General features: G+C 57.0%; 1 protein-coding gene across 6 annotated transcripts in view; it reads left to right on the top strand.

Annotated features, from left to right (window-relative positions):
- The window catches only part of SCUBE1 (signal peptide, CUB domain and EGF like domain containing 1), a 148,892-nt gene that overhangs the window by 48,150 nt on the left and 74,630 nt on the right, over window positions 1-26,112 (top strand). For all 6 annotated transcript variants that reach the window (XM_016939327.4, XM_016939326.4, XM_016939330.4 and 3 more), the window contains one exon: window positions 5,478-5,612. In XM_016939327.4, coding sequence (XP_016794816.1) covers window positions 5,478-5,612 — 135 coding nt within the window. The remainder of the gene's footprint in view (window positions 1-5,477; window positions 5,613-26,112) is intronic.

The following is a 26,112-nucleotide window of genomic DNA, read 5'->3' as shown; positions in this document are numbered from 1 at the left end:
TCCTGAAAGGAGCCTCCTAGAGTCTGCCCCAGAGCCCAGGGGACCTCCTGTCTCTTTGTAGCTAAGTCCCTGTGCTGTGCTGAGGAGCTCCGTGCCTTCTGGGAACATTTAGCTGTGGTCATAAATAAAGATGAAGGACCATGAGCTGCCAGCAGGATTCAGAGGCGGGACACTCCCCCTACCCCTCCTAGAGCCGCCCAGGGATTCTGGACCCCGGATTGGAAACGCCCACTCAGGGGCCTCACTACACGCAGGCTCAGCCCTGGCCCAAGGCCTCAGTGGTTTGGGACACTCTGCGTGTCAGACTGCACAAATGTTTTCTGCAGGGACTGTCCCCCTGCTAGTTGGACTGATGTGGGGACCCGAACAGAGCTGGGGTTTTTGAGCACTGTGTGGGGTCGCCAGGGTAGGGTGCAGGCCACAGAGCAGCCTCGCTCACTCTACATGCCCATGGCCTGGCTCTGCTGTTCCTCTTAGCCCAGCATCCAGGACCCTGTCAGCCACCTTTCCCTGGTTGCTTCCAGAACTCTCCTCCTGTTAGAGAGGCTGCAGGCCCTTCCCCGTCTGGGCCCTGCCCTGCCCCTTCCACGAGCCTTTGCTTTCAGAACACCTCCGCCTCCTCCAGGATCCCCAGGCTCAGGTCACACCTCTCTGCTGTCCTCAAAGCAGCTCCTACTTCGCCTCTTCCAGGAAGCCTCCCATCTCTGTGCTCTGGCCCAGTGCCCTGGAGCTTGGTGTCCCTGGCAGCTCAGGGGTAGTGTGGCACAGAGCAGGTGCTTGGTGTTCACGGAGTGAGTGAATGAACAGAGACGTTTCAGGTGGATTCAGAAGGCAAGAAAAACTTCGGTCTGGACAAGGAGGGGAGGCAGTTCCAGGAGGAGGGTGGTATGCACACTCGGGCAGAGGTGAATGGGTGGGCTGTGTTCAGAGAGCAGCCGCAGCGGATTCCTAGAGCATGGCTGAAGAAGTGGGCAGGCTATGAGAGCCCACTCACAGCTGAAGCCCCCCTCGTGCCCAGTGGGAATAAGGACAGCACTCTGCCCCCTGGGACTGGTCCCTCGGCGGTAGTGAGCTCCCTGGCACTGGTGTGTGCAAGCACAAACTGTGCCATCCCATTTACCCTCCTGTCACTTGAGCAATCACTCTTGGCCTGACCCGCTGCTAGGAGCAAGGATATAAAGGAGACTCAGATCTGTCCTCACCCCAGGGCAGGGACAGGATAGGCAAGCCCTCTGGTCCAGGGCAGAGGAAGGAAGTAGTGAAGGAAGGCAGGCCTGGCCTGGAAGTTGGGGTGGAGTGAATTATGCTGGGCACCAGAAAGACTACACGGAGGAGGAGGCTGAGCACTGGGCTTTGGAGAGGTGGGCATGGAGGGGCCAGGGAGGTTTGTAAGCATCAGCACCTGGGAACCTTCGTCACTACCGCCATCGGACTTGAAGGGTCGTCATTCACAGCTGAATCCTGCGGGAGGAGAGGGAGGGCTTTGGATTCATGGGGCTTCCAGTTCTCTTTCTGCCTCTTTTAGAGCTTTGAGGAAATCTCTCTCCATCTCCAGGTCCCAGTTTTCTCACCTGAGAATCAGGCATAATAAGAATAATGCCCCCGGTGTGGAGCTGTTGTGTGGATTTATTAAGATAGTGCCTGAGCTGGGGCCTCGCTGGCAGCAATTGCCGTTATTTATGGTAGTGAGGCTGGCAACCCCGCCCAGCCTCAACGCTCACCTCTGTGTGAGGGCTTGGGGGTGGGCTGGGCTTCTCACACGGGGCCAGCCACACAGGACCCATCCATGCACTGACAGTCAGTTCCACGGGGCAGAGAAGGAGGAGGGCTGCACACACCACAGGCATTCCAGGAGGACTTCCTGGAGGATGCAGTCTGCAATCCCTCAAGCTCTGGGAGCACTTCCCAGGGATAAGGCCTGGGCATCGCCCACAGGCTACAGGGCAAGACAGGGGCAGAACTCAGGGAGCCTGACTCCCAGGTGTGGGTTCCCCTTTTCCATGAGGACACCTCTCATAATAGAGTGTGCCAAATGCTGGGGGACCATGGGGCGGTGTGTGCTGGGCTCACAGCACCTCTTGGAGAGGGCCAAAGGACTGTTTCTCATAGTGCCCTGCCAGGCCTGGCCAGGGCCTCCAAGTGAGCCCAGTCTGTCCTGGGCTCATGGGCGGCATCTCACAGACCCAGCTGCTGCAGTTGGACGCTCTTCAGACCTCAGTGTGGGGCCCACTTGAAGTGCTGGAGACACAGGGGTGCAAGAGGCGTGTGTGGGGCCTCAGGCCCTTCCCTAGAGATGCTGGTCATGGCCTCAAGCCACCCAAGAGATTTGGCAGCCATGATTTCCTCCCCTCCTCGGGGGCCGGGGGTGAGGCCTGTTTGGACCGCAGTGGGAAAAGGGTGCAGAGGGGCAGCCCCCTCTTCCCGCCTGCTTCATCTCAGGACTTTATCACTTGGGAGTGGGGACAAGACATGTTTACATGGCCCTGCATTTGTTTCCCATTATTCATCAGCACTGGCGAGTCATTGTTCCCTAGTAGAGTAAACAGCCCTGTCCCAAGGCCCAGCCGCCCTGCCAGGTCACTGAGGGTTTGTAGATGCCTTACGTCAACCGCCCTTTGCTTCAAGCTTTCAGTGAGGTGAGGAGTGGCCAGGCCAGACGGCTGCAGATGGGCGGCGCCAGGGAGCTTCCTCGTGACAGGGATGAGGTAGCATTTCTGCACTGGGAACTCAGCATTTGAGAGTCTGTGTCTGTTTGGTTTGCTTTACAGTCAGACCTTTAATAGGGCTGGGGAAGCCGAGGCGCAGAGCAAGGAATCTGAGAACCATGAGAAGGAAGGTAACGACCGTGACATGAGAGGGGTCCGAACTGAGTCCCAGGGACAGCTGCCCATGTCCAGGTCCCATTGTTAAGTGTATGCCAGCACAGTTCTCTACAGGGTCTTATAGGCCCAGAGATGGGACTAACCCCAGGAATGCTGGGTCCTTCCCGATGCTCCTCACGGCAAGCTGCATCTGGGGCTGACGTGCATGTGCTCAAGTTGACACTGGACTCCAGCTCGTGTGAGGAGCAGCCGGCTCTATGTAGCATTGGTCTGAGCACACGCACTGACGCAGCCAGCTTAGCCTGGGGCCAAAGGCGCGTGTTCTGCAGCCAGACCGCAGGGCTGGGTCCCGCCTTCACTCTGGTGTGCTGTGTCACTCTACTCAAGCTACTCCAGCTCCCGGAGCCTCCGTGTCCTCATCTGTAAAATGGGGTCAATAACATGACCTGTCACACAGGTAGCTGTGAGGATCGCGTGGGCCTGCGCCTGACAGATAATAAACACTCACAGATGTTTGCTTTGTGTTGTTAGCAGGATGAGTAGGACACGGGGCCTGGCTTGGTGCTTTTCATGGTCCAGTGCAGGCTGGAGACAGACCCCAGGGGCAGACATGGCTGAGGCTTGGAGGGGAGGGAGGCGACCACTCGCCACCCCTAGGGGCTGCCCCCAGCAAAGGTGGCATGGGCACTGGGCCCCTAGGGGGTCCTAAGCAAGGCTTTGTTGAATGGAGAAAGGTGCTGAGGATAGTCCCTCTCCCTCCTCCCCAGGCTTCCCCAGTCAGAATGGTGCGATCACCTGGCTCCTCTCAGCGAGGGCCGCTTCTACCATTTTAGCTGTAACCGCTGGCGGCTTGTAGAGTCCAGAGCTCTGCCTGCCTCCTCTCACTGCCCACACGGCTGACATTTGAGCTTGCCAAAGAATAATGGCCTCGCTGTCGGCCTCAAAGGCAGCCGCTGGTGTCTTAGGTGGTAAAGTGGTCTGTCGTCCATGAGTCTAAATAGGACCCGGCTCAAATCGCTCCACAGCTGAGTCCTCTCCCAGTTCAGTGCAGGTCACCAACTCTTTACCTTTTCACATACTTTTGGTTCCAATAGTAAAAGATGTCTATGTTAAAAAGAAGTGTATCAAAAGCTCAACACCGAAGAGTGTGTGTGTGTGTGTGTGTGTGTTAGGGACCGGGGATTGGCTAGAAGCAGCCAGTAGCTCACGCCGCCTTTGTGGTTTTATATATTTGCCTATTAAAATGACAATACAGACATGGAACATTAAGGTTTAAGAAGCCCTTCTTTCATTAAACAAACTGACAGAGCAGGGGGTTATGACTCTGGTAATTGAAACACGCTGTTGTGCTCAAGACCAGAACTCCATAAAGACTCTTTTCAGCCAATAGCGCCCTTTGTGCCAGCGGCCTCTGGTCAGAAATGAGTGTCGGCCCTGAGGTCTGCCTCTCCCCGAGAGTGGGAAAGACCACTTGGCAGCCTTCCGCAGCCGTCTTGGCAGCCGGAGGTCAGGGCCTTTTCTTAATAAAAACCTCCTCATTCTCGGGGTTTTTGAAATCAGTTGCAGGGCACAGAGCCTTGGGGCACTGCGCTGTGCTCCAGCCAGTTATTGTGTTGTGCTGCTGATGGTAAACCTGAGCTGAGTCAAGAGACGGGGCTCGTGGGGTTGCAGCTGGCAAAGCTCCATGTGTTGGGGACAGCTGCTGCAGGCTGCTGTGTCTTCCTAGAGTGGGGGGTCTGGCGACGTCACTGAGAGCTGAGGTTTCAGGGTCAAACCACCGGGTTTGAATCCTGCCTCTGCCACTTACCATACGTAGGACTTTAGACAAGTGACTTTGCCCCTCCGCACCTAAGTTTCCTCATCTATAAAATGGACTGGTACCTGGATCTGACTTACAGGGTTGCTGTGAGAATTAAAGGAATTAATACAGGTGAGATGCTTAGAACAGTGCTGGGCACTCAGACAGCACTGTTGAGTTGGAGTGAGCTAGCATCATAGCCATTGGACTCTTTCCAGGACTTGCTCTCGGGAGTACCACTGTGCAGCATCACCATGGAGTCCCACTGTACCAGTATAGCACAGCACGATGGAGGCCCACCGTACCACTGTAGCACAGCACGATGGAGGCCCACCGTACCACTGTAGCGCAGCGCGATGGGGCCCCACCGTGCCAGTATAGCACAGCACAATGGAGGCCCACCGTACCACTGTAGCACAGCGCAATGGAGGCCCACTGTGCCACTGTAGCGCAGTGCAGTGGGGGCCCACTGTACCACTATAGCACAGCGTGATGGGGGCCCACTGTACCACTGTAGCACAGCACAATGGAGACCCACTGTACCACTGTACCACTGTACCACTGTAGCACAGCGCGATGGAGACCCTCCGTACCACTATAGCACAGAGCAATGGAGGCCCACTGTACCACTATGGCACAGCACAATGGAGGCCCACTGTAGAGTGCCACCATGGTGCAGGGCCGTGGAGGCCCACTGTACAGTATCACCATCACACAGCACCAGGGAGGCCCTCTCTGGAGTCCCTCCCTTCAGGGCCATGTGAGGAAATTCACTGTATCCCTGTCCCGCCAGCCCCTCGTGCCCTGCTTCCAACTTAGGTGTGATCTCTGGTCCCCTTCTCTTCCTCTTCTCACAGATGTGGACGAGTGTCAGGACAATAATGGTGGCTGCCAGCAGATCTGCGTCAATGCCATGGGCAGCTACGAGTGTCAGTGCCACAGTGGCTTCTTCCTTAGTGACAACCAGCATACCTGCATCCACCGCTCCAATGGTGAGTACAGCCTATGCTGACCAGGCATGTCCCCCCGCCAGGATGGGCAGCCCCCAGAGTCCCCTTCTCCACATCTCAATTCTGGGGCCCTCAAGGTCAAGGCAGGGAATTTTGGTGGTAGTCTGAATGACTGTTTTGCACGTCTGGTATTGGTTCTGCATGGGCCTCCTTCCAGTTCCTTCCCTCTACCTGCTACACCAGGGCTGCGGGTGTTTCTCGTGTTTATATGTGGGGCCACAAGTGGCACATGTGACCAGAGGAGCTGTTTTCCTTTCTGAGTTGGGGGCTGGCTGTGGCCAGGAAGAGTGGGGCCCCATTCTCCATGGGCTCCTTCTCCGAAGGGGGCTTGAGGCTACCCAGGCTGTGTGCCAGCTTCTCTGTCTTCATGAGCCTGGCAGCACCAGCGACTCCCTGCTGCATGTTCATTGGGTTTCCCGCCAGGAGAGGGTCCTTGTGGTCGGGCGCCTGCTGTTTGGAGGCCAGGCAGTGTGGCAGGCCAGCCTGGGGAGGTGCAGAGGGCCCCAGGAAGACACCCCACCAGCTGGAGCACTAGGTGGCAGACCCAGGCTGAAGTGGAGCCTGGCCACCAGCCAAGCCCAGCAGGCAAAGGAACTTGGTGTTACGGCATCAGTGGTCAGATCCTGGAGTTTGGGCTCAGGGCAGCAGAGCTGTGAGGTGGCGGCAGAGCTGTCCAGAAAGCCAGGACACATGTGCTTGGAGGAGAGGCTTGGAGGAGAGAGCCAGGACACGTGTGCTTGGAGGAGAGGGGCTTCCAGGCAGAGAACAGCATTTGCGGAGGCACATCTCTTGCTTAAGATAATGCAAGGGCAGGCATCCGAGGCAGGGCTGTGTGCCAAAGCAGAGTGTGCTGTGAGGGCAGGGCAGGAGCCAAGGTTCCCAGGGCCTGGCTGTCGTGAGCTGTCAAGGGAATAAATGTAAGGAAGAAGGCCAGAACTGCCCCAGTTCAGGCACGCCCCCATTGCTGACCCTTAACAAGGAGGAGGCGCTGGAGGCTTGCGGGCATAGAGGGCGTTCCTCGGAAGGTCGCCCCTCTCTGGTACACAGCACCTGCAGAAGGCTCAGAGAGGGGCTCATGCTGAGAGATGGGGAACCAAAGGGCACGCACTGGGCTCCAGGCCAGCCGGACCCTGTGTGAATCCAGCTCCTCCTCTCCCACACTGGAAGCCTTCCCATGGGCGGCTCTACTGACTGCTCCCCAGATTCCTCGCCTGCAAAATGGGGATGTGGTGTTACCCGGCAGGGCGTTCAGAGATGGAGCAGGACCGTGGGATGAGGTTCCAGCCTCCCGTGAGCAGGCAGGAGGCTGTGAGGTGCGACTCTGCCAGCCCAGGCATGAGTTTCATTAGAAAACAGTTCCTGAGAAAGTGAAAGCAAAAACATTTAAAAAGTACTCAGGATAATAAAGTGGAAATACTCGAACAGGCTCCTTAGAATTCTTAGTGTTTGTTGCCTCAAAGGCAGGACCGGCCTGCTAATCATGGCTCTGTGGTGTCCCCAGAAGAACAGAAAGCCCGAGCTCCGTGGCTCCTGGCACTTGCTGCTGTCACATTGTCCACACTCCACCCAGGTGGCTCCCGGGCATCAGGAGTTTGTTTTGCGCCTTGTAAGACCTCCCAGTTGTGGGCTGTGGGGCCAAGCTGCCCACGATGGAGGCAAACCCTATAAACCAGGACTCTGAGCCCAACAGGTTGTATAAGAAGCAGATTGATGGGGACAGAGTGAGCAAGTGCGGGGAGGGGTTTCTGCTTTCATCCAGGGAGGGGAGTTCACAGAGTGACTGCTCTGAGCAGGCTGTAAAGTCCCAGGCCAGGGTGGCGTGAGCCTCCTTTTCAGCCAGGCTGTGTGTGCTCTGTTCCTTTGAAGCCCGGCTTTCTCCCCAGCAGGACTCCAGGTGGAGCTGAGGCCCCTGGATGAAAGAAGGGTGTGCTGCGGGCAGATCACACCCGCAGCCACAGCCTGTTTGTTACAGGTTTGGCCTGTAAGCATCTGCTGTGCTGAGGAGGTTACAAACCTTAGCGTCTCCCACAGGACTGGGGTTGGGGAGGGGATGACATGGGAGCAGCGACAGCAGGGGCTGCTGGGGCCACACGCTTACTCTGAGCCAGGCACGGGCCTGAGCACTGCCCAAAGACAAGCTCACTCCACCTTTGCCACTGCCCGGCGAGGCTGGGTTGTGACACTGAGGAAGGCGAAGCCCAGCGAAGTTAGGGAAGAGGCAGAGCCAGGATCTGAGCCAGGCACGCTAGCTATGGGGCCCGCTCCTTGGGAGGTGATGCGGTGTGAGAGGAAAGAAACGGGTGATGCGGCAGACAGTGCTGGAGCTGATGAGAAAGCCAGGTGGGAAGCTTGTGGGGAATGTGCCAGGCTGGGCGCATGCAAAGGCCCTGGGGTGGGAATGGGCACATGAAAAGCAGAACAAAGGGTGGGATGAAGGAGCAGAGTGCGCAAAGTGGGAGGAGCCCAAGGCGGGGAGGTGGGGGCTGGACAACACGGGGCCTGGTGGGCTGTGGCAAGAGTTTGGATTTTGGGCGGAGGGCAGCTGTGGGGAAGCTGGTTGAGCAGAGGTAGGAAGTGATGCTTAGGGGAGAGGGGAGGCCATCTGGGGGAACGCCAACACTTCCAGGGGCTGGCATCTCATAAATTGTGCAGTGGCTGGTGTTGGGTGGGACCCTGGGCACACATGGCTCACTCCACCCAGATGCCCCAGGTGGCCAGATCCTGATTTTTCAGGAAGCCAGGAATCCAGGTTTAACCAGAATATGGATTTGGGGGCCTCAGTCCCAATCTGCATTAACCAGCGTGTTGGTTAAAGAAGTGCCTTCTCTCCTTAAGATTTTTGTGTGGCCTCTCCTGATTTTTTAATCTGGGCAATGAAATCAGTCCAAAAAACAACAGATAACTTATCAGATTGCTCTCGAACGACAAGGTGAAGCATTCCAGTGGGTTTCCACGGCTGTGTGGAAGTCCTGAAGAGGGCAGAGCAAGCACACAGCACAGTGGCCAGCGGCCCATTAATGCCCATTGGGGAGACAGGGACCTGGGGACTGGGCAGGTTGTCTACCTCTCTGAGCCTCAGTCTGTTGTGACAATTGCCCACCATTAGTGTCAACTGCAATCATGATTGTTATAGCTCAAAATTAGAGCGTGTCAGAGGAGCTAAGACTGAGCTTGTTTTGCACACAAGTGACCTCTGATTCCCATAGCTCCTGGGAGGGCTGAAGGAGACAGAGCCATTTGGCAAATTAGATTCCCCCTATCACCTGACTCTTCCTCATGCCTGTCCAGCTCTTTGGAGCCTACCCCTGAACAGGGAGAAAAGCACACAGGCTGGTTTTGATTAGATGGAACCAGATGCGTGAGAGGGGTTGGCCCAGGTCGGTCCAGACTCCTGGCTGAGAAACACAGGGCTCAGCCCGTCTGAGTGGCCCCGCTTCCTAGGCGCCAGAGCACACCCTGGGCCAAGGCATGGCTGCGACCCTGGCTAGGCTTGGGAGGATTAGGTTCTCAGCTCCAGCTCTCCATGTGGCCTCTGCACAGTTACTCTTGCCTCTTTGGGCCTTTTCAGCTGTAAAAAGGGCCTAGCTGTCGAATTTTCCCCATTCGCGGAAAAATGCTCTGGTCAATCAAGGGCAGCACCTGTCCTAGGAGTAGTGACTGATGCAGGCAGCTTCTTCAGGTCTTTAGAACACAGGCTTGATTTGGGGGACACACACAGGCTCCTCCTCTGTGCCCACACTGGGCAGGAGGGAATCCGAGATGTTGGAATCTGGCCAGTTTCCCTCCACTCAGCACTTCTGAGCACTGCTTCTGGCCCCATGATAGCACCCCCTACCTCCCACTCAGCCCTAGCCCAATAAGTACTGACAATCCCTCCTCTGGCCACAGCCCCAGGGGCCTGCCCGCTGCCCCCCATCACACCCTTGTGCCTGGTGTATCTAGAAGGCAGCACCTTCAGGCTCTCTCCCTCTCCCACACTGCTCTTCTTGTCTGTAACTTCTGACGGATTGATGCCACAGGAAGATGTGGCCTCCTGGAGGAACTGTCTCCTTTTCTCTCAATGTAGAATTCTGACCAGAATCGATCCGGGAGTAGAAAGGGTTCTGGAAGGCGTCAGTCTTACTAGCTACGTAAATGCAGGTCACTTGTATTTACCTGCTCATTCATTCATTCATTCATTTATTCATGTGCCGGGTGCTCTGCTAGCCCCTAGGATCCGAGGCATGGTCCACTGGGAAGCTTTCAGCCTGGACAGGGGATCACGTGCTAAGTAGGGGTCCTAAGAGTTCCTGTATAGTCATGAGCTGAGGGGAAACGCTCTGGGGATTCTATGGCTTTGGTCTTCTCATCTGAGCAGCAGAGACGTCCGTGACATGGTCTCCTCCTCCACCTGGTGAAATGTTGCTATTCCGAGGGTCCAGCACTAACACTGGGCCGCACTGGCTGCCAGCAGCTTTGGGTTTGAGATGCCCCTGGCCCTCCGTGCAGGAGGCTGTCCTGCAGGGCTCTGCTCTGAAGCCTCATCAGACGCCGCCTGTGGGCTGGCCTCAGCCTTGGTGGAAGGCACCAGAGTGAGAGGAAACGTCGCATTGTCTCCATCATTGTAGGAGACAGCACAGGCTCACAGCGGGACTTCAGGCCCAGCGGCCTAGGCTGGAACCCCAGCTCTACCATGGACCATCTCATGACCTTGAGCAAGTCACTTAACTTCTCTGTGCCTCATCTGTAAAATGGAGATAGTCATAATACCTGCTTCGTAGGGTTAAAAAGGTATTGAAAAGACAGTTTCAATAAACACGGGCACTTATTCATGTGATTTGTGACAGATGAGGAAATGAGGCCCTGAGAGGGCAGGGCCTGGCCCAGGGCCCCACAACAAGCCGGCCGCAGAGTCAGGACCTGGGAGCTCTTGGAACGAGGCTCTGCTGACACGTGCCAGGTGCTGCACGGGAGCCTGTTCATTCAGCAGAGGGAGAGGGGAGGGAGAGGATCAAGAGGCCAGCTTTGTCCTCGAGAAACTAGTGAGCTGGTGGTCCTTGCACCCAGGTTCATCTGTGCACAAGGTAGTACATGCCAAAACCTGGGGCCCAACAAGATGGCCATTGTCCCTCATTCATCGGCTGAGCTCCCGCACCTATTTGGCCTCGGGGCAGCCCTCCAGGGTGCCCAACCACCCATCCTTCCTGCAGAGGTTTGAGTACACCTGCAGAGGTGTCCCTGCTGGGCACAGGTAATCAGGAGTCACAGCACAGACGGAGCACCAGGGCCCTGCTCCTCACCCCGCCCTTTCTACTGACAGCTCCCACACCTAGTCCCCCGTGAGAGTATCCCACCCACCGGACAGCCCATTCTGAGCTGAGCCCTCAGGGAAAACTGTTGGGCTCTGCCTCTTCTGTGCCCCAGTGGCCACCTCTGTCCCCCGCCCCCTATTGTTGCTGGCGGCAAGCTCCAGAAAGTGGTTTTCTGCCTCATGGTGCTCGTGTCCCTGCAGCTTGGGAGCTCCCTGTGGGCAGGGACTATGTTCCCCACATCTCTGAGTCCCACTGCCAACTTGGGCCTTTGGAAAGGACAGAGGGAGGAAGGAAGAGAGGAAGGTGGGCGTGGGCAGAGCCAGGATGGGTCTGGGAACAAGGCAGGGTGGTGAGCAGTTCAGCGTGGACACTGAGGAGCGTCGGGACAGCACTCAGCTCACAGCGCCCTCGGGTCGTGCTGTTAGATATTGGTCAGTGTGGGCTGGTGGACCATGTGGTTGGGCCGGGCAGGGGGCCAGACAATAGGGGTCCTCTGTTGATGAGGGCCCCCATTTGGGAGAAATGAGGCCACGTGCACAGAAAGCCTGCTGTGCAGCTGCTCTGCTGGGGTTTTATGCACTGGAACAGGCCGTGGGGCAGCCTGAGGTTCTCCCTGCAAGGACTGCATGAGTTTACCCAAGTGCGTTTCACCTTCCGGTTAAAGTTCGGAGTTTGTTTAAACACATGCATAAATACGTGTAGGAAACCGCATTGCCCTCCCTCCGCAGGCATTCCTCGTGGGACTCGAGCCCACTGTTCACAAAGCTCAAGACTTGGCATCAAGAGTGATGTTGTCCTACAGCCAGAGTCAGAGGTGGGGGCCAGCAGTAGGAAAGCTTGGCATCAGGAATCAGTCCCTTTGTGTGTAATGTGATGATGATGATGATGATGATGATGATGATGATTGCAAGAGCTGCATCCAATGCATGCTTGCGTGTGCCAGGCCCTGCTACCAGGCACTTTCCATGCATTTCCATTCATTGCGTCCTTACAGTGCCCCATTTTCCAGATCAAGAAACTTGAGGCACTGAGAGGTTAGGGAACTGCAGGGTTGCCAGTGGCTTTGGGGGATTGGAGGTCTGCCAATCTGGCCCCAGAGCCTGGGCTCCTGACTGCCTGATAGTGAAGACAGCAGCAATGGGGAAGGTTCTGGGACCCCTCTCAGTTGTCGGCCCAAGTATGGTGAGACTCCGGCGGGGCCTGAGGTTCAACGGAGATGCCTTTATAGCTGGCACCACCTGCAGCTCCAGGTACCGAGTATGCCTCTTTAAGCACCTAGAGTTCAAAAGACATCTTGTGGTAGAAATTTTCTGCAGTGTGGCACGCACTTCCCTTCTCCCTTCACGGGAACAGCCTGAGTCGGCTTGGCCTCTTTCTTCCTACAGTTTAGGATTCTTGTTATGAACTCAGTTACGGAGACAGAAAATGGTTGCTAATGTTTATCCCCACACTGAATGTCCCCAGACCTCTGGCCTAAAAGTAAACGCTTTTCTTTCGACACTGCTCTTATTAACTGTTACAATACCACTGTGTTGTCATGGGTCTTGCTCTGAAGACCATGGCCGTGTGTTTCCATACACAGACCAGGTAAGAGCCTGCGGGCTCGGGCTTGCTGATAAGAGTGCGTGAACTTTAGAGCAGCTGCCGGCCTCATGGGAGCCATTGCCACTCATTTCTGAGTATTTGCTGGATGACCTCTGGTTAAATTAAACTTATTTTGCTTATAAAACCCATGCTTGAAGTATTTTGGGGATCCGTTCATTTTATCTGTAAGTTTGCAAGGGCAAATACCTAATGATAACTAGAGTCAAAACAATAGGATTTTTTAGAATTTTTTATTTTGAAATAATTGTAGATCCATAAGAAGCTGCAAAAAATAGTGAAGAGTGGTCTCAGATGCCCTTTACCCAATTTCCCCCAATGGTGACATCTTACGTCACTAGAGTTTAACATCCAGACCGGTAGCCGGACGTTGGTACAGTGTGTGAGTGTGGCTTCACGCCGTTTATGACATACGGATCCACATCACAACCACCGCAGTCAATAATTCACATTTAGTTATAATTGAATAGTATCCAAATCAGTACACTTGTGAGAATGAAAGGAGATACTATTATTAATTATGCCAGGGCTGTGGATATCAACTGGGACTGTCCCAGGCAAAGCAAGACATTGGGTCACCCTAATACTGCTTCATTTAATCCCTTGAACCCTCAGGTGGATACTAATATTATCCATTGCAATTCCTTGAACCCTGTGAGCCGAGTACTAGCCGCTCTCATGTTGCGGATGTGGGTCAGAAGCTCACAGAGGCAAACAGTGTGTCCAATAGTGGCAGGACTGGAACCCAGTGGTCTGGGTTCAAATCATGACCCTCTCCCACGGCTGTCTGTCAGTGTTTAAAGGAATCACAACCACCCCCATGGATTCCCCCTTCTTTTTTCAAGTGTGGAAATTGGGTTCTAAGGAGAAGAGGAACCTTCCTGCCCAATATGCTGGTCAACCTGTGGTCCCCAAATCTACATGTGCCTGGGCAGGGCGTGCTGGATGAGGAGCAGGGCCAGGGGCTTGGCTAGCGGGCTGTTCGAGGCAGAGGAAGCTGAGCTCAGGGCTGGAGCCAGTGGGATATGGAAAGGGGTTGGAGAAGCCCACAAGAGGCTGGGTGTGGTGGCTCACGCCTATAATCCCAGAACTTTGGGAGGCCGAGGTGGGCAGATCACTTGAGGTCAGGAGTTTGAGACCAGCCTGGCCAACATGGAGAAACCCCATCTCTACAAAAAATACAAAAATTAGCCAGGCATGGTGGCACACTCCTGTAATCCTAGCTACTTGGGAAGCTGAGGCAGGAGAATTACTTGAGCCCGGGAGGCGGAGGTTGCAGTGAGCTGAGATCGTGCCATTGCACCCGAGCCTGGGTGACAGAGTAAAACTCCATCTCAAAAAAAAGAAAAAAAAAAAAAAAAGAAGCCTGCAAGAGCAGGTGGCTTCTGAGGTGGTGGCCAACTGATGGAGAGAAGGTGGGTGGTCAGCAGACAGAGGGGCCAGAGTGACATAGGCAGGATGCTGTTGGGAGGATTAAGGGGGGAGATTGGGTAGCAGCAGGAGTTTGTGGTAGAAAGAGAGGGCAAGGGGCTGGCAGCGTCATCTGGGCCCAGACCTTGGTGGACAGCAACGGATTGGAGGCAGCTGGCCTTAAAAAACCACTTCAAGTAGGACTCTGGAGACAGGGAGCCAGAAACCCTGGGGAGAGGCACAGGCCAGTCCCGTCACTTTCCTGGAATAATGTCTGGAGCAGAAAGAGTCCTCAGATGCCATCCACCGTCCTGCGCCATCTGACTGCAAGCAATTCCGTGGCTGTCCCAGGTCCACAGCGCCTGGAGGGATGGGTGCCTGTGTCCATCCTGGTGTCTGTTTGTTTCTCTACACCATGGGCCTCACTGGAGGGTGCTTGAGCCTCTGCCCTGTGCCTGACACTTTTCCTGTGTGGGTGCTTTTGATTCACTTGCAACCTAGCAGAGACCCTGCGGCCACTGCCTCTCCCGTCCCCAGTGCCCTTCTCAACTCCCTTCACCCTGTTGACCGTCCAGCTGCTCCCGATGCCTGGGTGCCTCCTTCAGGCCAGCCTGTCCTTGCCCCATGGCCAGGGTTCCTCTGACACCGAAGATTCCAGCTTGTTCCGGTTGGCCAGAGGAGTCCTCGTCCCAGCAGCCGTGGTTACCTATGGGAGACAATAGGCCCAGGAGCCTGAAGCCAGGCCCAAAGCTGGCGGAACTCAGAGGGACAGGACCCTGTCTAGCAGGAATTTGGACTGTGCCGTGACAGTGAAGGGTGCCCTGTCAGCCATGAGGAGAAGGAGAATGAGCCCATTTTAGGAAGATCACACTTGCCTCAGTTGTACAGGTGAAGCAGGGAGTGGGGCCAGAGAGAGCACTGGAAGCCATCAGGGTCTGGAACCCATACGGGGACAGCACGGGGAGAGGGCAGGATGGCTGAGGGGGAGGCGACAGGAGGATGGCCAGGGGAGGTGACAGGGTGGCTGAGGAGGTGACAGGAGGGTGGCTGAGGAGGAGGTGACAGGAGGGTGGCTGAGGGGAAGGTGACAGGAGGGTGGCTGAGGGGGAGGTGACAGGAGGTTGGCTGAGGGGGAGGTGACAGGTTGGCTGAGGAGGGAGGTGACAGGAGGGTGACTGAGGGAGGTGACAGGAGGGTGGCCAAAGAGGGAGGTGACAGGAGGGTGGCCAAGGGAGGTGACAGGAGGATGGCTGAGGGAGGTGACAGGATAGCTGAGGAGGAGATGACAGAAGGGTGGCCAAGGGAGGTGACAGGGTGACTGAGGAGGAGGTGACAGGAGGGTGGCCAAAGAGGGAGGTGACAGGAGGATGGCTGAGGGAGGTGACAGGGTAGCTGAGGAGGAGATGACAGGAGGGTGGCCGAGGAGGGAGGTGACAGGAGGGTGGCCGAGGAGGAAGGTGGTGGGGATGTGTGAAAGAAAGGTGACAGAAGGAGGGCTGATAGGGGAAGGTGGCAGGAGCATGGCTGAGAGAGGAGGTGACGGCGTAGCAGGGGGAAGGTAGCAGGAGGATGTCTGCAGGGGGAAGGGACAGGAGGATGGCTGAGGGGAAGGGACAGGAGGATGGGTGAGGGGAAGGGACAGCAGGATGGGTGAGGGGAAGGGACAGGAGGATGGGTGAGGGGAAGGGACAGGAGGATGGGTGAGGGGAAGGGACAGGAGGATGGGTGAGGGGAAGGGACAGGAGGATGGGTGAGGGGGAGGGACAGCAGGATGGGTGAGGGGAAGGGACAGGAGGATGGGTGAGGGGGAGGGACAGCAGGATGGGTGAGGGGAAGGGACAGGAGGATGGGTGAGGGGAAGGGACAGGAGGATGGGTGAGGGGGAGGGACAGGAGGATGGGTGAGGGGAAGGGACAGGAGGATGGGTGAGGGGGACGGACAGCAGGATGGGTGAGGGGAAGGGACAGCAGGATGGGTGAGGGGAAGGGACAGAAGGATGGGTGAGGGGGAGGGACAGCAGGATGGGTGAGGGGAAGGGACAGGAGGATGGGTGAGGGGGACGGACAGCAGGATGCGTGAGGGGAAGGGACAGGAGGATGGGTGAGGGGAAGGGACAGAAGGATGGGTGAGGGGGAGGGACAGGAGGATGGGTGAGGGGAAGGGACAGGAGGATGGGTGAGGGGGAGGGACAGAAGGATGGGTGAGGGGAAGGGACAGGAGGATGGGTGAGGGGAAGGGACAGGAGGATGGGTGAGGGGGAGGGACAGGAGGATGGGTGAGGGGAAGGGACAAGGATGGGTGAGGGGGAGGGACAGGAGGATGGGTGAGGGGAAGGGACAGAAGGATGGGTGAGGGGGAGGGACAGCAGGATGGGTGAGGGGAAGGGACAGCAGGATGGGTGAGGGGAAGGGACAGGAGGATGGGTGAGGGGAAGGGACAGCAGGATGGGTGAGGGGAAGGGACAGGAGGATGGGTGAGGGGGAGGGACAGCAGGATGGGTGAGGGGAAGGGACAGGAGGATGGGTGAGGGGGAGGGACAGCAGGATGGGTGAGGGGAAGGGACAGGAGGATGGGTGAGGGGGAGGGACAGCAGGATGGGTGAGGGGAAGGGACAGCAGGATGGGTGAGGGGGAGGGACAGGAGGATGGGTGAGGGGAAGGGACAGGAGGATGGGTGAGGGGAAGGGACAGGAGGATGGGTGAGGGGGAGGGACAGCAGGATGGGTGAGGGGAAGGGACAGGAGGATGGGTGAGGGGGAGGGACAGCAGGATGGGTGAGGGGAAGGGACAGGAGGATGGGTGAGGGGAAGGGACAGGAGGATGGGTGAGGGGGAGGGACAGCAGGATGCGTGAGGGGAAGGGACAGGAGGATGGGTGAGGGGGAGGGACAGCAGGATGGGTGAGGGGAAGGGACAGGAGGATGGGTGAGGGGAAGGGACAGCAGGATGGGTGAGGGGAAGGGACAGCAGGATGGGTGAGGGGAAGGGACAGGAGGATGGGTGAGGGGAAGGGACAGGAGGATGGGTGAGGGGAAGGGACAGGAGGATGGGTGAGGGGGAGGGACAGCAGGATGGGTGAGGGGAAGGGACAGGAGGATGGGTGAGGGGGAGGGACAGCAGGATGGGTGAGGGGAAGGGACAGGAGGATGGGTGAGGGGAAGGGACAGGAGGATGGGTGAGGGGGAGGGACAGCAGGATGCGTGAGGGGAAGGGACAGGAGGATGGGTGAGGGGGAGGGACAGCAGGATGGGTGAGGGGAAGGGACAGGAGGATGGGTGAGGGGAAGGGACAGCAGGATGGGTGAGGGGAAGGGACAGCAGGATGGGTGAGGGGAAGGGACAGGAGGATGGGTGAGGGGAAGGGACAGGAGGATGGGTGAGGGGAAGGGACAGGAGGATGGGTGAGGGGGAGGGACAGCAGGATGCGTGAGGGGAAGGGACAGGAGGATGGGTGAGGGGGAGGGACAGCAGGATGGGTGAGGGGAAGGGACAGGAGGATGGGTGAGGGGAAGGGACAGCAGGATGGGTGAGGGGAAGGGACAGCAGGATGGGTGAGGGGAAGGGACAGGAGGATGGGTGAGGGGAAGGGACAGCAGGATGGGTGAGGGGAAGGGACAGGAGGATGGGTGAGGGGAAGGGACAGAAGGATGGGTGAGGGGAAGGGACAGCAGGATGGGTGAGGGGAAGGGACAGGAGGATGGGTGAGGGGAAGGGACAGCAGGATGGGTGAGGGGAAGGGACAGCAGGATGGGTGAGGGGAAGGGACAGCAGGATGGGTGAGGGGAAGGGACAGGAGGATGGGTGAGAGGAAGGGACAGGAGGATGGGTGAGGGGAAGGGACAGGGGGATGGGTGAGGGGACGGTGAGAGACTTGGTGAGCTGACTCTCGGCAGAGCCCTCTGTCTGTCCCGGGTTTACACTTCAGCGAGGCCTGTTACCCGCGTCACATAGATGGGGAATATTTAAGTTTCGGTGGCTCTGGACAAGGTGGGGCCTTGTTCTCTTCGTAGCGCAGAACGCTGGAGGTCTGGGAGACCTGGGGCTCAAGGCAGGGCCCACTGGTCTCTACTTTGGAAGAGGCAGACAGTGCCGAACCCTGCCCAGCGCCTTGCTCAGCATCAGATTCATGTGGTCCGGGAAAGCCTTGTGCAGAGGGCCGCTGCCCACCTTCCTCCTCCTGACTGGCTGGCTCAGGCCTGGCCCAGCCTGGGCTGTAATCAGTTGCAGGGACTTGACTGGCTTGAGTGAGGAAAAGCTCAGTATTCAAGGCTTCATTGAGGGTTAGGAGCTTGGGACACTTGTGGAGTTTCAGATCTCCCTAGGCGACTGGGGACATCAGGATTCTTCTGCCGTCTGTACTGCACTTTAGTGACCACATGTCCAAGCCTCTGCATTCCACCCCCATGGGTAGTACTTGGAAACCCCATTTTTGTGCCAGGGCAGGTCCTTTCGGAACTCACAGGCTGTAGGAGGGTCCAACCTGAGGCAGGTCCCGACCAGACCGTGCGTGGAGGGCTGTGACAGAAGCTGGACAGGGGCTGTGGGAGCCCAGGAGAGCATGCCCTTGCCCACTCCATCAGTCAGCAAAAAAGATTGCCTCCTACTTCATTCCTGCTTCTATAACAGAAGAGCTGAGACTGGGTAATTTCTAAAGATAGAAATTTACTTTTCACAGTTCTGGAGGCTTGGAAGTCCAAGATCAAGACTCTGGCAGATTCACTGTCTGGTGAGGGCTGCCGCAATAGGGGTTCAGTTTCAACATCATTTTGGAGGGGACACAATCATGCAGACCGTAGCACATGCTTACTCTGTGGTGGGCTTAAAAATAAAGGTTTCTTTCCTGCTGGCACTCAGCCTCCTAAGTGGTTGGAGGTGAGGCCCTGCACAGCATATGCACCAAGGCGGCCACTGTCAGAAGCACTGCCAGAGAGCAAGCCCACCCTGCCTCTGGGGCCTGAGCACCCTGTTCCAAGTCCACAGCTGTCTCAGGACTGGCTGGGGGCTCCTTGACAAAGGTTACCTGAGAGTTTTAGGGTACAGGTTTCCTGGGGTTGAGCCAGAGCAGAGACCTAGTGATTCTCCCCAGCAGCGTCTGGGGCAGCCTGTATCTGAAACCCTTGCCCTTAGCCTCTTTCCCACCCCAGACTCTAGTCCTGGGCCCTCCCAAGAGCCTCTTCCAGGCTGGTCCTCGAGCTTCCTCTTGACTCTGTCTTCCACTCTGCCTCTCCCACTCTGGCTTGTCTGTGGCCTGCTGGCTGACTGGACACTGTCCTTCCCCCAAACCTCTCTCAGCCCGCAGGTGTCCTCAGGAGGCCCAGCCCCACCCTCCCGAAGCTCAAGTGTCCTCGACAGGCCCAGCTCCACCCTCCTGGAGCTTTGCTGTGGTTTCCATACAGGGTCGCCTGATGCTCACAGCCACCCTGTGACATGCTTTGGATAAGTACTAATGTCCCCATCATGGGAGGGAAAACTGAGCTTCCCTGAGCTGCACTGGGGGGCAGGACTTCAGGATCAGGGGCTGGATTCTGAGGCCAATGTCAGTTCTTTTTGCCCTGCACCATCCACTTGCAGACTCAAAGAAACAAGCCAATGGACAGAGACCCATGGGCCCTCCTGAGACACCTCAGCCACATATTGATAGGATCCTATCAGTGTGCCTAGCTGTCAGGTTCCTATTGGCTCCTGGGATGGGATTCCTATAGGATCTGGGCCAGGCCTTGACCTGAGGGGCCCTAGCATGGCTCCTGCAGGGCCAGAGACATCCCCTGCCCTGTTCCAGGGCTTTCCATTATCAACTGTGAGTGCTGGGGCAGCACGGCTAGGAACTTCCTGTTTAAAGAGAGGGTGTGGCCATGCCTCCGAATCCCATCCCAGCCTCAGCACCTGCCTTCTTCAGCCACTCCTTGGAGAAGAACAGCCAGGCAAGGGCGCCAGGCAGGACATGTGGGGTTGCAGGTTCTCCTCGCTCCCTTGCCTGCTGCAGACCAGGTGGACGGGAGAATAAACAGCTCCCTTGCTTACTGGAGAGATTTATGGTGCTACCGGAGGAGGCCTGTCCTGGCCCTGTGCGGTCCGGAATGGCCCTCAAGGTGGGGACAATAAATCCAGCCCATTATTTTTTATGAGCCTCCCACTCCATAAACAACTCTTTCGGCTGGTAAGCCCAGCTTCACGCCCCTCTCCTGGCCTGGCCTTGAGCCGGCGCCAGGGGCACCCCCAGTACTGACTTCACATCAGTGGTGTAAATTTCCCCTAAGCTGCAGAACTTTCAAATCTCCGAGAGTTGTGGGTGCAGGGCAGGGAGAGCTGCAACCCAGAGGGCTAGGCCAACAGGTAGCTTGCCCAGCCCTGGCGTCCTTCTCTGCCACAAGTCCTGGGGCAAACATTCATATATTTTATGATAGAATTGTTTACGAGAATTAAAATGAGATCGTATATACAAGACATCGCCTCATGTAGAGCCCGGTCCGGATCACTAGAACTGTGCAAAGCTGTCATACGCATCATAGCTGAGCATAGTGCATAGACTCTGACACGAGTCATCAGATCCTGAGAACAGTCTGTGTCATGTAGCTACCCCATTTTGCAGGTGAGCAAATGGAGGCTGAAAAGCAAAGAGACTTGTCCGTAGTGAAGAAGTAGCAAAGCCAAGATTTGCACCCAGGCCCAACCGCCTCCTAAGATCAAAGACACTCGATGAACAAATGGATGGGGGGTCAGGGGCAGGGGTGCTGTGCGGCCCAGATGCCCTGTGACACAAGGAGCCCCTGTCTCGCCATGCTGCCCTCTGCCTAGGGCTGCGCTGCCGTCTTTTGCCTGAGTTAGTGCGGCAGCTGCCTCACAGGTCTCCCTGCCCCGCAAGCCTTCTGGTAGCAGCCAGAACCACTGCTCCGCCCAACCCTCTGGCTCTGTCATTCCCCACTCAAGACCTTCCCATGGCTTCTGAGAGGAATGTGGTTCTCTGCAGCCTGTCCTTGCTTGGCATGTCATGAACCAGCCATAGTGAACTTCTCATCCCGGCCTCCGCCCACACAGCTCCCTCTGTCTGGAACTCCCGCTCATCCTGACTGACCATCGCTCACTGAGAACCCTCTACACCTTTTCCCCGCACACCTCCTGATCCCCCAGGTGGAACCTACGCATCCCTGCCTCTGTCTCATTCGCGCCCCACCCTCAGCCTCCCTGCCCTGTCTCTCGTGTCTCTGCTCCTGGGCCTTTCTCCCCCAAGTGAGGATATGCCCTTGGACACAAGGACCCGCTGGCCCCCCAGTGTCCAGCCTGGGGTCTGTAGGGAGCAGGCAGTCAGGAAAAGCTGAGGCGAGGTCATGGAGTTGACGTGCGTGAGAACCGAAAGCATGCTGCCCTGGAGGGAAGCTGGCCTGCACGCCTGTTCTAGAGTGAAGTAGCAGAGGCCCTGGAAACGCCATGTGTCCTGTCAGAGGTCACTTAGCATGTTGGTGGCAGAGCTGGAACTTGTCCCAGGCCCCTAGGCTCCAGACCAGTGCCCACCCCCTACACCGTAGCCCACAGCCTGGCTTCCCACCTGGGGTTTGTGGGCACAGGCCCTACACATGGAAAGTCATGCAGATCTGGAGTGTGGGTTCGGAAACCACCGGGCAGATGCCTGGTTGGCAGAGTGGGGAAGCAGCCGAGGTCATCCTGGGTCATTAGGGAGGGGTGTGAGCCCTCCCTAGCCTCATTAGGGAAATTGGGTTGTGACTGTGGCCACAAGGCCAATCTCCTGGTGGGACGTCTGCCTGGCCACCCCTGGCCGCAGCATCCCCCAGGTCCTCGTCACCCGCCTGAGGCCAGCCAGGTGGGGTTTTGTCTCCCGGCCTGGTGGCTGCTTGATTATGTCACCAGACTCTTTCAGCATGTGTGTCCCATGGGACTTCTTCCCTTCCTCCTCAGCCCCCGATCCTGGCTCCTCCTCGGCCTCAGCCCTCTCCTAGCTCTCCCCTAAGCTTCTTGAGTCTCCTTGCTGACCAGCGGTGGCCACTTCTCCAGCTCTGACCCCAGTACCAACTATCCCCTAGACGGGGACCCCAGCTACAGAATTCCCACCTGCCCAAAACCAAACGCAGCATCTTCCCATCCTCCCAGACCTGTGCTTCCCAGCGCGTCCCCCATCAGTGGGGCACCAGCGCTGGGGTGCTGCCTTGACCCTTCCCCTGTGTGGCTCCCACATCCTAGTGTGACCGGATCCCGCGTCTGAGCTCTACTCACCTCCCAAACCCAGCCAGCTTCCTCACCCCTGTTGCCCTGCCTTCTTCGAAGGCTGTGGTTGCTAATTGGTGTCCCTACCTCCGCCTCATCCCCCTTCCCTCCTGCATCCTGCAGCCGGGGCGCTTTCTCCGCCCCCCTCCGAGTTCCTCCGTTGTCAGGCACTGCTGCCTTCCTGCCTCCCAAGGCCTCCCACAGTCCAGTTCCTCTCTCCTGGTTCCTCCCCATCTGCCTGTTGTTCTCCCTGTTACGGCACACGTGCCCTTTACTGATTACAACCTTGGTATGTGTCATCCTCTGCCTTTACTGCCATTTCCCATTCCCCTCCCTTCCTGGAGAACTCTTAGTCATCCATCAAAACCCAGTGCACTTTCACCTCCTCTCTGAAGCTGTCGCTGACTCTTAGGCAGGCGTGCACGTCTTCCTCTTTACTTGCACTCATGTGTTTGAAATGGTTCAGCCCTCTACTGCAGGACCAGTCCATGAGCTCCCAAGAAGGGCAGGGATGTGTTTAAGTCATCCTTGTGTTTCTCACGTCTCACACAGGGCAGGGTGCAGAGGAAAACATGCCGCATGGGAGTGTAGAGGAGATGAGACCATCTCATGAGGGACTCATGCCCGAAGCGTGTGCATCATCAGTTCACAGAGTGCCTTCACACCCCTCGTGCAGAGCAGTGTGCCCAGCCCGCCGCCCAGGAGAGGGACGCCCAGCGCGTCGTGGTTTGCTGGGTCCTGCACTGCTGTCCCGCCTTGCTCCCTTCCACAGCTGGTCAGCTTGCAGGTCTGCCGGCTTCTCTCCACGAGGCCTCTCCAGCCCCAGTTTGTCTGTCAGAAGCGCAGAGACCCCCAGCCTCACTCCCCAGGCCTCTGCGTGAGCTTGTTCCTGCTCCAGAACACCTTTCCCTCCCGCTGCCCAGCCTCGCCTCCGCATCACAGAGCGCCTGACTCCTGTGCCCCCAGGGCACATCACAGATCGCCCACACGTTTGTCTGTTGAGTGCAGCGACAAGTCAGCAGACTAAGTTTGAGTCGGTGGCGGGAATTGGCTTATGTCCCCAAAGTGGCTGTACCTGCCGATGATCCGAACGTACCTACTGTGCCCCGAGCCCATGAGCCCCTTTCGTCCTCGAAGGGCCATGAGAAGTACCCGCTGCCGCCCCTCATGCACAGCTGAGGGAGAGGAAGTGAGCGCCACTGCTTGTGATGCAGCCGGGACTCCAGCCCCGGGCTGTGGCTCTGCAGCCCCTGCTCCTTTCTGCGGCATGTGGGTGGACAGTGGTGGAGAGTCACTGGCTGGGGCTCGCGGGCGCTGCTCACAGCCTTACAGATCCTCCTGTTCGTGTGTCCACAGTGCTCTTACCACTGTCTCCTTCCGGGTTCCCAGGGCTGCTGTGGGAACACTTTTGGGATGCTACCACCTTGGCCCCCATGCCTGGGCGCCCTCCATCTCGTCACCTGCTGGAAAGGAAAAACAGACCTTTTCCCTGTTCATGGCAGGCCATGGCCCGGGCACCTGCCTGAGCTCTCTGGCAGTAGGAGCTAAGGGTGGCACTAGACAGCCTGTCCGTCCGCCATGGCTTCCTTTAGGGTCCCTGTGGAGGGCAGGGCAGGGTTGCCAGATAAAATACAGAGTGTCCATTTAAACTGGGATTTCAGATAAACAAGTAATTTTTTTTATTATAAGTATGACCCATGCAACTTTTGAACATACTTATACTCAGAAAGTATTGATTATCCACCTGAAATTCAGATTGAATGAGGCGTCCTGTATTTTTATTTGCTAAACCTGGCAACCTGAGGGAGGAAAGAAGGACACCTCCAGCCTCCCGGGCCTTGAGGGAGTAAAGCTCAGGAGGTGAGTGAGTCTCTTGACTCTTGACTTCTCTGGTGCAAGACCTCAGGTCCGTGGGGGCAGAAAAACTTGATTGTGGTGACACCTAGTGACCAGCCTGGGAAATTTCAGGAATCAAGGGAGAGGAAGGGGGAAGAAACGAGGCAGGGCAGGGGCTCCAGGTGAGGAGCCAGCATGCAGGGGAGAGGGAGCGGGCCAGCCTTACAGAGCACCCCCTGCAGCTTGAGGGATCTGAGCTGGAGCCCATCACCTCTGTTACTGCCCTTGAACACTCTTACAAAACAAAGTTTTAAGCTGGGCGTGGTGGCTCACACCTGTAATCCTAGCACTTTGGGAGGCCGAGGTGGGAGGATCGCTTGAGCCCAGGAGTTCGAAACCAGCCTGGGCAACATGGTGAAACCTCATCTCTACAAAAAATACAAAAATTAGTCAGGTGTGGTAGCGCACACCTGTAGTCACAGCTACTCCAGAGGCTGAGGCAGGAGGATTGCTTGAGCCCTGGAGTTCAAGGCTGCAGTGAGCTGTGATTTGATTACACCACTGCACTCCAGCCTGGGCGGCAGAGTGAGACTCTGTCTCAAAAAAAAAAAAAAGAGGGTTTTAGTCTCCCCACTTTATAAATTAGGCAACAACAAGTTCTAAAACCACATGCCTTAGAAAGGGCTGGGATGGGGACGCAAATCAGAGCTGTCGAATCAACCTGCCCCACCTCGGTGTTGCCCAACCCATAGAGCTTTCTGTGGCTCTGCAAATGTTTCTTGGTCCTCCCAACTGTCAGAGACAGAACCACCTCCCATTTCACAGAGGCAGCTTTCTAGGGGTTCCCGGTGCCAGGACTGGTCAAGGCCCTGGGGTGGGGAGAGGGTGCTGAAGGGAGACTGGCGTCCATCCTGCTTTCGGAGAAGCGTGCCAGGAGCCATTCACAGTCCCAGCTCTGTCTGTCTCCATCTGTGTACACAGTGCGTGCCTGCCAGTGAACCGCATGGCAGTGACTCGGTCTCAAACTGAGAATGAGCGTGTGGGGTTGGACACCCTTCCTCCTCGGTCTCAGCCCAGGGCCTGCACACAGGTGGTGCTTAGCAAAGGTTTGTCAATTGAGGGAGTGAAGGAATGCGTGAGCTGAAAGGTCAAGGGCAGCAGTCCTTGTGCGCCACCTCTTGATGTGAAAGAAAGAGCGCTGAGCTTGACCTAAAGTGGGAGGCTGCATGTGAACTCTGCACTGACAGCTGCGTGACCAGGGCAAGTCACAGCCGCGTGACCCAGGACAGTCACTGTCTCGTGGGCTTCAGCCTCCTCAGTGGAAATGGAGAGGCTTCACCTAGATGCTCTCCAAGGCGCCTTCCAGTTCTAGCTTTCCAGAAAACCAATCCATTCTGGTTTTTGCTTGCGTGTAAACACAAAGCAGGACAATTTCTCTCAGAGCTGTGGCCCATGTCCGTGCCCGGTGAGCTCATCAACCAACCACCTTGCAGGTGTTTATTGGGCACCCATTCGGGCTTCACTGTGGTCCGGCCCCTAGGAGAGCAGATCAGGAGGAGGCGCAGACAAGGAGCGGGCTGGTTGGTAGAAAGGCCTGCGCCTGCCTGGAATCCTGGGGCTGGAAACCAAGGAGGCACTCCCTAAATATTTGTGGAATGAAGGGGCACGTAAGCACACAAGCAGATGAATGTGGAAGGCGTTGGGAGCCAGATAATACAAGATGTGGACTCTTGTGGCTGGAACAGCTGGGTGGTGAGTGCTGAGCCAAGGCCTGTGCACACCCAGGACAACTAGTCCTCTGGGGCCTGGCAGGAGCCTTTGAACCCTGAAGGAGGGCCCAGAGTCGGTGTCAGAGTAGAAGGGACGGTGCTGCGAGCATGTGGAGTGGGTGGGAAGGGGACCAGGCAGAGTGGGCCAGCTTCTTTGCTGGGTCACACACCCAGCTGGGACCCAGGACCCCAAGAGGCTCTGGGGGATAAACTCTTTCCCCTACATCCAATATGGCATATTGGCCAAAGCAGAGGGGGCAGTGAGAAGGACGATGAGAGGAGCAGAGTTCCCTTGAGGGGCCGTCCAGGCTGCCAAGTGGGTACCAGGGCTGATGAGGTGTGAGGTGAGCACTTAATGGA

Source organism: Pan troglodytes, chromosome 23, assembly GCF_028858775.2.
Source record: "Pan troglodytes isolate AG18354 chromosome 23, NHGRI_mPanTro3-v2.0_pri, whole genome shotgun sequence".
Lineage (NCBI taxonomy): Eukaryota > Metazoa > Chordata > Mammalia > Primates > Hominidae > Pan > Pan troglodytes.
Note: the sequence above shows the minus strand (reverse complement) of the source record. Positions and strands in the feature narration are given on the sequence as shown.